Source organism: Pygocentrus nattereri, chromosome 16 (assembly GCF_015220715.1).
Source record: "Pygocentrus nattereri isolate fPygNat1 chromosome 16, fPygNat1.pri, whole genome shotgun sequence".
Lineage (NCBI taxonomy): Eukaryota > Metazoa > Chordata > Actinopteri > Characiformes > Serrasalmidae > Pygocentrus > Pygocentrus nattereri.
The window spans coordinates 39,994,246-40,005,166 of NC_051226.1; the positions used below are offsets into that span (position 1 = coordinate 39,994,246).

At 41.3% G+C, this 10,921-nt stretch overlaps 1 protein-coding gene across 1 annotated transcript; it reads right to left on the reverse strand.

Moving 5' to 3' along the window:
• Positions 1 to 492: 492 nt before the first annotated feature.
• Positions 493 to 3,603, reverse strand: LOC108415711 (proteinase-activated receptor 2-like). The gene is made up of 2 exons (XM_037545791.1): positions 3,483 to 3,603; positions 493 to 2,219 (listed from the first exon to the last, which is right to left on the reverse strand). Exons 1-2 carry the CDS (start codon positions 3,490 to 3,492, stop codon positions 1,093 to 1,095), a joined length of 1,137 nt encoding a protein of 378 aa, XP_037401688.1. The 5' UTR covers positions 3,493 to 3,603; the 3' UTR covers positions 493 to 1,092.
• Positions 3,604 to 10,921: the final 7,318 nt, after the last annotated feature.

Below are 10,921 nucleotides of genomic sequence, written 5' to 3' on the forward strand. Positions count from 1 at the left end.
ATTTCTCCTCTAATCATTAATATAGCTGACTGTGGAGCCTGTAGGCCAAACTGAGCAGCTGCTGGAGCTGTACAAAAGAATTCTAATGAAGCCAGCAAGAATAATGACAAATGTCGAGTTGGACTGACGGAAAAGTCGCATGAATTCCAATCTGGAGTCGCATCGCCCGCAGATCGGATATGGACTGGATTTCAGTACCACATATGAAAGCGTCTCATGACACGTCAGTGTTACGTATGAGGGAACCGATCGGATTTGGGCCGTATTTACACGCCGTGTAAACACAGCCTAATTGTAGGGTTTAGAAAACAACAAGGAGCTCAGCAGATTTTGATTGGCCGTAATAGAGTGACAGCGCTCACAGAAAACAAATCAAATTTCATCCCAGAAATACAGCATAATACATATTCTGCCCCGTTTGATTGGGCACACCTGCGGTACTGTGGCTCCGCCCCTGTATATATTATATACATAAATCCATTCAGAACTGTATACATTTTATAAACAGTTTTATTGTTCATTGTTGAATTTCTGCAGCTTTTCACCAAACCAAACACTGGTAAACACCTGCTGCACTGACCATCCCATCACAGTGTGATGCATTATAGCTTTTATAGTGTGACATGTTTCTCTGGAACTTACAGCCCAGACTGTCCTCACCAGAGGATGCTGTGATTAACGGAGTATATAGGTCTACCTGTAAAGATGTATTTGATGCACTGTCTTAGTAAATTGTGTCCAGCCATATTTCAACAATGTAAGTAAAACGTATACATTGTGAATCCGAGTTCATACTCTGTCATTTACATTTACATTGTGAACAATAAACTCAAGATCTGAGACCACATTTTAAGGCCACGAGGTCATAGTGACCTGCCTTGTGGTGACCACAGCTATTCCACACTCACAACACATTAAACTAAAAAGAAGTGGGAAAAATGACAGTCACAGACGAGGCTGTGTCTGAATGGGGTAGGATTCCAAATGTTCAGCATTTTCTGTTTATGTGGATAAGCACCCATGGTCAAGCTGTTTAAGCTCTCCGTTTTCATGTTTGCCTGTGGCATTCAGAGAAACTTCCATGGGGTCAGTCTAGTTGTACACTTTGAGTGCAGGTATAGGTGTAGACGTAGGCGAAGACGTAGGTGTAGATGAAGATGTTGTGTTTGTTGGAGGAGTTAATGAATTTGTGTATGTTTTCACAGCACTGTATGAAACACTCATCGGTTCGGTGAGGGGGTGGTGACACATGAGGGCATTCCTCACATACCCTCTGAACTCCTCCGAGATATAATAGTACACGAATGGGTCCAGGCAGCTGTTCAGGCTGCCCAGACACAGAGCAACGATGTAGATCACATAGACATTGTTCGGAATTTTGGCACCCAGCAGAGAGTAATGGACCATCAGCATGATGTTACTGGGAGTGAAGCAGACCAGGAACATCACCAGCACAGTAACCATGAGGACTATAGCCTTCCTTTTCTTCTTACTCCTGCTGCTGTCTGTTATGGACCTCCTGAGGGAGAGGAAGGTCAGCAGGTAGGACACTATACAGACCACACAGGGAACTACATATCCCACAGTGCCCATGGTCAGGAAATACCCAACAGGGATGTATGTTTGGTTGGAGCGAATGATGTCATGGCAGGTGGTTATATCGAGATTATTGACTTTAACGGTCTGGTCATACAGGTATAGCGGTACAGTGAGGACCCAGACTACAATCCACACACAAACACACACACACACTGTTACACGGCTACTCAGTTTCTGAGAAAGTGGGTGGACAATCGCCCAGTAGCGCTGGGCGCTGATGCAGGCTATGAAGATAGCGGAGCAGTACATATTCCCATAGAAAAACCCCACTAGGACTTTACACAGCGGCTCCCCGAAGGTCCAGTCATTGCCATTGAAGTGGTAGATGATCTTCAGTGGGAGCCACACGATGAAGAGCAGGTCAGCCAGCGCTCGATTGGCCATTAGGATGGACGATGGATGCTTCTTCTTGGTCCTGAAGAGGAACACCCAGAGGGCCATGGCGTTGGTGGGCAACCCCACAATGAAGATGAAGATGTAAACTGTAGGGATGAAGATGGTGGTGAGGCTGCTGTGAAGAGCTTTCATGGAAGTGTTGGTCACAGTCACACTGTGATTCACAGAGTCTTTATTGTCATGTATTATGTCAAATCCAGCTTGAATAACTCCAGTGAAATTGTCTGCAGTGAGAGAAAGAAGACTGTGGTTTAGTGGACGGCTGTGCTCTTTGTGCAGGTTTTGCAAACTCGTGACTACATTTGCTGCATGACGGCAGCACCAGGCACCATTAGCTCTATAGAGTATTACACTACAGTGTATACACCAAATAAAATTTCAATGTAGGGGCTGACAGTTTGATCATCTACCACAACATGGAACATAAGGAACATAAACACAGGTTTCCGTGATCTGAGTAGAGCACCGTCCGCAGAGCAGAGAGAGTCTTACTGCAGTACATGGCCTTAAATATATTGTCGTACACACATTGTAGAAGTCTCACGGCTGTGTAACCCGTAATTTCGACCTTTTAAAAGATTTGCAGAACAAAAATCAGCAGTAATCAAAAGCTTATTGTGGAGCACATTATTTATGAATGACAGCAAATAAGATAATTATTGAATGACTGTTGCACCTTTTTAATAAGCTGGTCTAACAAGTTAATCTTGACTTCACCAACTGAAGATGTATGTTTTTAAATAGAAACCCCGAAAGTAATTTGCTGTTTTTTTTAATCTTTTTTGGTCATTTTTGTAGTGATTTTTTTGGCGTTTTAATTACAGCAAGAGCTTAAAGAGGTGCAATTTAATAAGCAATTCCATATTTTGTTCCTAAATTCCTCCATTATTAATCAGTTAAGACATAAATCAAGTCATTCTGAGCGGTTTGGTGTGAAACGCTCTGTTCTAGATAATCTTACCGACTCAGAGCCGTTCACAGTGGTGTTGATAGGAACCAGATGTCCCCCTCTAAAAGCTCCTCACAGTGGTGGTGATGGGAACCAGACGTACCTCTAAAAGCTCCTACAGAAAGTTCCTACATGAACTGGTTCTGAATTCACTGCCTGATGACTGAGACGCTGTTTTATGAGAGTTTAGAGAACTTCAACTCCATTCATGGTGGAGGGAGACATGCAGGGTGCCGTGCGGCAAAATAGTCCCCAAAGAAAACTCATTATTCCAGATTTTCCACTATTTTCCATCATCAACATTCCATATAAGCTCAGAAGACTCGTGTAGGTTCTCTGGTGGTTCTGGATGGTAAATAAAGTGTCTGGATCTGTGTTGTAGTCATGGCGACGCCTGGTTCCCATCACCACCACTGTAAAGACGTCTGAACCATTTCACACCAAACCCTCTGAACCTCTGATTACGTTTCTAACACTGTTCCATGGCTCTTACATTCCTGTATCTTTCCACACTGAAGAGAAAGGGAAAGTAACTTACTGTCAGGCATGTTGGTAATGAAATCGGAATGCAAATCCAACAACACTGAAGTTTTCCGTTTAAACCCAAAGCTGTGGATGTAGAAGAGTGAGGCTCTTGCTCTCTGCCTCTGTTCAGTAAAGACTGCTATTTTCCTTTCTTTTTCTTCACTGGCTGTGGGAAGCTGCATGCACAAGTTTGGCCACACCTGTTTCCAGTGACGTGAGCTTTCTGAAGATTCCGAGGAAGAGTTTTTTCACGATAAATAAGTTGGCTTTGGTGCTCATCAACCACAAGTATGTATATTTGCTATTTCTGTTCAGTGTAAGGAAAGAAAATACAGCTTTCTTGAGATGGTTCAAAAATGTATTGAATGGTCAAATTTCATACATTTTTGACAAAATTCTAATAATAATATTTTTTGAGTTATGAGAGCTGAAGGTTCCCCCATTCATGGGACTACAAAGCAAAATGCAACATAGAGAAACATGGAAGGAAATGTACTGACTGAGAACAATCAGTGCACCATGCTAGTTTCATTACAAACATCCATATTTAAAACCAAGTATTAAACTTAGTTTTCAGTTCCATTATAAACACCCATATTAAAAAAACAAGTATTAAAATTAGTTTTCAGTTTCATTATAAACATCCATATTTAAAACCAAGTATTAAACTTAGTTTTCAGTTCCATTATAAACACCTGTATTAAAAAAACAAGTATTAAAATTAGTTTTCAGTTTCAGTTTCATTATAAACATCCATATTTAAAACCAAGTATTAAACTTAGTTTTCAGTTCCATTATAAACACCCATATTAAAAAACCAAGTATTAAAATTAGTTTTCAGTTTCATTTTAAACATCTGTATTTAAAACCAAGTATTAAAATTAGTTTTCAGTTTCATTTTAAACATCTGTATTTAAAACCAAGTATTAAAATTAAAATACATATTGTTTTTCTTCAGATTAACACCTTATTTTATGATGTGCTTTATAATGACTGTTAGTGTTGGCAAGCAATTAATAATGCCTTACTAAATAGAACTGTATCATTTCTAAGCACAATTAGAAATGTGGTATTAACGTGTTCATATGAGGCCTCAATAAAGCGTCTCTAAATTGTTTAATGAGTATTGTTGGTTAATATTAATTACTTGTAATCTTTTAAACTTACTTTGTCTTCATTCGAGATGTTAGTCAGGAAACACACGCATGCAGTAAATGCTTCCATTTCCATTTAAAGCATTATTAGTATGTCCTGTTAATCTGGACTGATGATGAACTGACCTCTAATTTTACACTGATTAGTAGAGCAACGTGTGTGAAAGGGTGGTGATCAACTGCTGAGGCCTGTAATAAATACAGTGGATATTTAAAAGCAGGACGTTTGACCTGAAGACTGAAAAGCCTGTGATGAATGCATTCCTCAGCTTTTGCTGCCAAGACAAGATCATATAACCTACTTAGCCTGAGGAAGTGTGAATCATCCATATGGTGGTTAAAGGAGGAGCTTCTGGTTAAAAGACTGAGCAAGTTCACTTGCAGACTTTCTTAATGATCAACATTACTGATGGTAAAGGCTCACAAATGATCTGGAAACAGCTTCCAAAGAGCCAATTAGATTTCAAAGATTTGTATTCATGAATTTGAGAGACCAAAGCTAATTCATACTTAATAACTGCTGCTTTAGAAATGACACCAAACGATATTTCCAGGTTGTAAACTGTTAGAACGGTCATTCATTCCCAAACTTTACAGTAAAATGATCAAACTTTTACAGCATCATGAATTACTGTCATAAAAAATGTTACTGTAAAATTACAGTAACGTTCACTGTGAGATCAGATACCTGTTTATTGAGTTATTCCTCATCACTAAAAGACATTTGTTTACTGAAAGTTTACAGTTTACAGTAAAATGTAACTAAGTCAACAAACCCTTAATAACTAATTTAGAGGAGATGTTATTAAGACCATATGAATACATTTATACCACATATCTAAGCCTGCTTACAAACTATATTAATTGTTTGATAATACTTAATTGTTAAGAAGCAGACCTCTTAAAAATAATAATAAGCACAGTATACAGGGCCATTATAATGCCTTTATAAAGCTCTTATCAAGACCTTTGCTCATGGGTAATAAACTGGCTCCCTATTACTACATTATTACACATTAAGTGATGTGTATTAAGCATTTTAATTGTGAATTATACATCATAATCTTCTTATGGCTTATTAACAAACCCTGTAATGAATGTGCCCTTGTGAAACTTTTATTAAACCTTAACAAGCCAGGAGCTGCTAATTAAATAACTGTTTATTACAACTTTATTGAGCTATAACTGGTAAAAAGTTAATTAACTTGTCTCCAATGTAAATAATAAGTAAAAATCAAAAGTTACACATTTAGAATAAATTTTATTTAGATGTAATCAGTGATTTTCTGCTGAGTTATTGGTAAAAAACCAAACTAGGGCTTTGAAAGTAAATAAATACATATTGGTGGGATGAAATATAAGTAAGTTTCATTTCATTACAGAGTTTAGACTCAATGTTCAAGTAAGGCTGTGCACAAGATTATACTGTATAACAGGCTTGTTGAACAGGTCAAACCATTTGCATCAAAGTGGTGTAGATATCAGTGTTTACCTTCATCTAACCCTCTGAATTCAGTTAATGAAGGCACATGGAGGAGTAGGAGGGGCCAATCTTGACAAAAAAAACCCTGGTGGGCAAGCCAGGGGTGACAGTGGCAAAGAGAATCTCCCTCAGAACTGAGGAAGAAACCTTGGGAGGAACCAGGCTCACCAGGGGGGACCCGTCCTCCTCTGGTCAAACTACCTACAAGTGATTATATTACTAATATTAATAGCAGTAATATTGGTATTAGGAATAACTAGTCTATGAGAACATCAGTGTAGGGTGAGCAGCTAGTCCAAGGCAGGTGGCGGTAGCTGGGGCGTGGGCAGCTGGTCTGAGGTGGGCAGCAGGAGGGCTCAACAGTCAGTCGTCCTTCAGTGTCCGGCCGGACATGTGGGTGATTGTATACTCGGAAAGAAAGCAGGGAGAGGGAATTAGTTTTATTCTGTCTGTTTGTACATAAACAGGGAATGTGAACATTTCCAGAGTGTGGCTAACGACTCCGGCAGATCTGACTATGACAGCTTAACTAACAGGAGAGAACCAGAAGGACACAGACACGGCAGCACTCTGAGACAGTCTGGCATCCCTCCACTCCACCGTCCACAAACCTGAGTGACCGCGTGCGAGCAGCGGGACGACAGCACCAGCGTCTCAGTTTACTATAATTCCCTGTGTCCATGGACCCCTGGATCTGCTGCCTTTATCTAGGGGGAACATTAGCTACCAAAAGCTGAACTGAACAAGTGAGTTTTCAGCCTAGTCTTAAAGATTGAGACTGTGTCTGAGTCCCGAACAGTTTCTGGAAGATCATTCCAGAGTTTGGGGGCTTTATAAGAAAAAGCTCTTCCCCCAGCTGCAGCCTTAGGAATTCTGGGAACTATTAATAAGCCAGCACTCTGTGATCTGAGTAGTCGTGATGGCCCATAATAGGAAATAAGGTCTTGCAGGTACTCAGGAGCGAGACCATGTAGGGCTTTATAAGTCAATAAAAGGATTTTATAATCAATACGGAATTTAACAGGCAGCCAATGAAGTGATGATGGCGCTGGACTGATATGATCAGATGTTCTAGTTTTAATGAGGACCCTGGCTGCTGCGTTTTGGACTAGTACCTTCTGGATTGAGAAGTGATGTTGGGTGGTGGCTGGGCACATCCTCGACCCTGACCTCATCAGGGATTTTTAATCAACATCATCCTTATTAACCAGCACTACACCCGGCCTCCCCGGCTGGCTTTGTTTTGCAGCTGGAGCTGCTCCTGGAGAGGGGGTAATGTCACATCCCAAGCTCTGCCCACTACTGTCCCTTATTCAGCTTCACTGGATTTCTGATTGTTGCACACGCCTTCCGTCACCTGGACCTCATCAGTCCTTGGTTTTGAAAGCGGGTTTGTGACTTTCAGTCTCTGCAAAGCCTCTGGAATTTTTACTAGATTCTGATCTGTTGTACTTTTGTTGAACTTTGTTGAACCCTTGGGATTTGTAAGAACAGGAATATTCGAATAAGTAGCTGACTTCAGCCTCAGAACAAATCTACAATGTACTAGATAATGTTCGCCACCGTTAGCCTTAAAAGATGATTAATGACAAATGCTGACAGGAAACTTTATATGGATTAAGTACTTTGACAAAAAGAAAGAAAGGCCAAAAATTACAATTATTATCTGAATTAGAATATGGCCACATTCTTTACACTAATTTTGACAAATCATGACTTTAGGGCTGTTCAGGAAGAAAGCAAGTCATGATTAAAGATTATCCTCAAAGGGTGCTAGTATTGCATCAGCAAGAGAAGGTGAACTCATTCGCTCAGGACATGGAGAGAGCTGTTCCTGGAAGGAGGCCCTGAATGAAAACTTCATTTGCATATTCCATGCATCCATGCATATTGAATAAAGGTGTTGACCTACATCTAAGCAACGTTTAAGGCATTAGGGGATCAATTTCTTGGAAATAAATTTAAAATATATGATGCTGATGAACAGAGATGAAGGTCTTAAGACTTTCATCAATGCCTGGAGAGGGTCATCAAACATGTCCTCATGAAGTCTCGTTACCACAATGAGAATAAATCAATAAATTCCCAGAACAGAAATGGTAGACGTTGGTATGAAACACAATTCTTAAATTCAGTTTTAAATTCTAGCTAGCGCAAGATTTGGAGACCTTACAGAATTTACTATGCTCTGGAATCATCAGCCAGACAAGTTCTACTGATTCTTTACCTGCTAAACCACCCAGGAAGAGTCGATAAAGGCAGGAACTGGAAGGGACTCCAAACCTTTGTATTTAACATTTAACATCTGCCTCTCTAATTTCCAGTGGGAGGTGCTAAGCTTACATTGGTAACTAACGCTGGACTTGGGCTTTTACCAGACTCATCTCCAAAAATATGCCAATTTATTTTTATATGTGAATTGAAAATCTACACAAATACATGAAGAAAACAGCTTCTCCAGACAGCATGGATAGATGTTATTAATCAAAACTTAAGTTGCCTTATCAGCGCCCTGCTTTGTAGTTCTCTGCCACTATGTAGATACCATGTTCATCGCTGCTGTCGAAACAAAACCTCATATCTCCCGAATGGTAACTTTACAGGAGAAGGAAAATTGTTCTCAACTGGAAGTAAATGGAAACATTTTTTTCCCATGTAATTTTGGACCATTTCTGTTGGATCGTTCATCTAGAAATTTTGACACAACATAAAGGAAAGCTGGTCTTTTCAAATTAGGTCAAAAAATGAAAAATGGAGATACGAGTTTTTGTTCTGACAGCAGTGATATTTTTTGTGTACCAAAGATGGACCAAGATGGCGCCGGTGTGTGGCTGGCCGTCTGCTACTTACAATTTGGTTTGTGTTTTTACTGTTGTTAAGCGTCGGATTTTCACAAAGTAATTCTCTACTGGTGTACGACCGTAAATCCCTCTTGGACATTAAAAATGTAGTCACCCATCTAGGTGCGTGTGACTGCAACGGAGAGAAAACCCGATCTACTTTACTCTTGGGTATCCCATCTCGCCTGTGCCGTGCGTTGGCTCAGGCGTCTTGTCGGAAGCGCCGCCGCCGCCGCGGTAGACGTAGCGGTCTTCTTGTGAAGCTGAATCTCTGCCTGTCGGGCTCTTCGTCCAGTCGTCGGATGAACAGGGGATTGTGTATTCCACCTGCTGTGATCGGACGTTTTGGGGAGCCCATCGGCACTTTCCTGGTGCCTGTCGCCGGCTTTGATAGGGACTACCTCCCCCACCGTACCTGCTCTCCTCGGCTCCGCCAGCGCGGGGTAAACCACAAAAATTTGAAGACGCCGCTCCGGGCCACAAAACGTTCAGAACCACAGACCTAAACCCCGACCAGGATTGCCCTGGTAAACGCCAGATCAATGGTAAACAAAACTTTTATCCTGAGGGACTTTTTCAGCGCTCAAAGTCTGGATTTTCTCTGTGTGACAGAGACGTGGATTGGTGTGGGTGAGCACAGCGTTTTGGCTGAACTTTTACCGACTGGCTGTAATTATTTTAACTCGCCGCGGACGTCCGGACGTGGTGGAGGTACGGCGACTGTGTACAAAAAGGATTTTAAGTGTAGACAGTGCGCTATGCCATCCTCATTTTCCAGCTTTGAAGCGACTACATTTGAGGTGGGTCGCACTGACCCGGTGCTGTGCGCGGTCATTTACCAACCCCCTAAATAGAACAAGGATTTCGTGAATGACTTCTCCGAGTTCCTGGCTGGATATGTGCCCAGCTACGATCGTGTCCTTATTGTCTGGGACTTTAACATACATGTGTGCTGTTCTGATAAGCCACTGGTAACGGACTTTGCCTGCTCGGCTCTGTCGGAGTCTTAACCCCTTCACTGCTGCTCAGTTCTCTACTGCCTTCAATCTGCTTAGAGACAATCCGGACTCAATACCTGTTGATACGGAGGAGCTTAGCTCTAGATTTCACTCCTCCTGCCAAACCATTCTGGACTCTGTGGCTCCATTGAAATCCAGACAGCTGCGAGTTAAACCTGAGCCCTGGTTCAGGGTGGACAGAGCTCTTAGCAGAGCGGGAGCAGGTGTCGCAGAGCTGAGCGAAAATGGAAGAAGGACAAACTGCAGGTTTCATTTCAAATTTTAAAAGATTGCTGGCTTTCTTATCAAAATATTATTAAAGAAGCTAAAAGGGAATATCTGGCCAAAATTATAGTCACATATCAGCATAACCCACATGTACTGTTTAAGACCATTGACTCTGTTCTAATGGCCCCTCAGCCACCCTGCTTGGAAGATTCCCCTGAAACGTGTAACCACTTTTGCACTTGCACTTTTTCATAGATAAGGTTGTCACTGCCTGAGCTCTTATAACAGCTCCTGCCTTTGACCCATCTGATACTGCCCCAAGCCTGGCTGTTTTTGAAATCTTTGAGCCGGTGACTCTGTCAAATCTGCAAAATGTGGTGGGCCAGATAAAGCCTTCAGGATCACCATATGATGCTGTGCCTCCTCACTTTTTAAAGAGGTTTTTCCCAGTATAGGGCAGCAGGTTTTAACCATTATTAACAGCAGTTTGTCACCTGGTGTTGTTCCCAAAAGTTTTAAACATGCAGTAGTGCATCCCCTGCTTAAAAATGCCTGGTCTTGATCACATAGTTCTGGCTAATTACAGGCCCATTTCCAAGCTGCCTTTTATCTCAAAAATATTGGAAAAAGTGGTCTATGCCCAGCTGAAATCCTATTTGGATGAACAAAATATCCTGGAGGTTTTTCAGTCTGGTTTTAAAACCCGTCATAGCACAGAATCAGCACTTATTAGGGTTTTTAATGATATC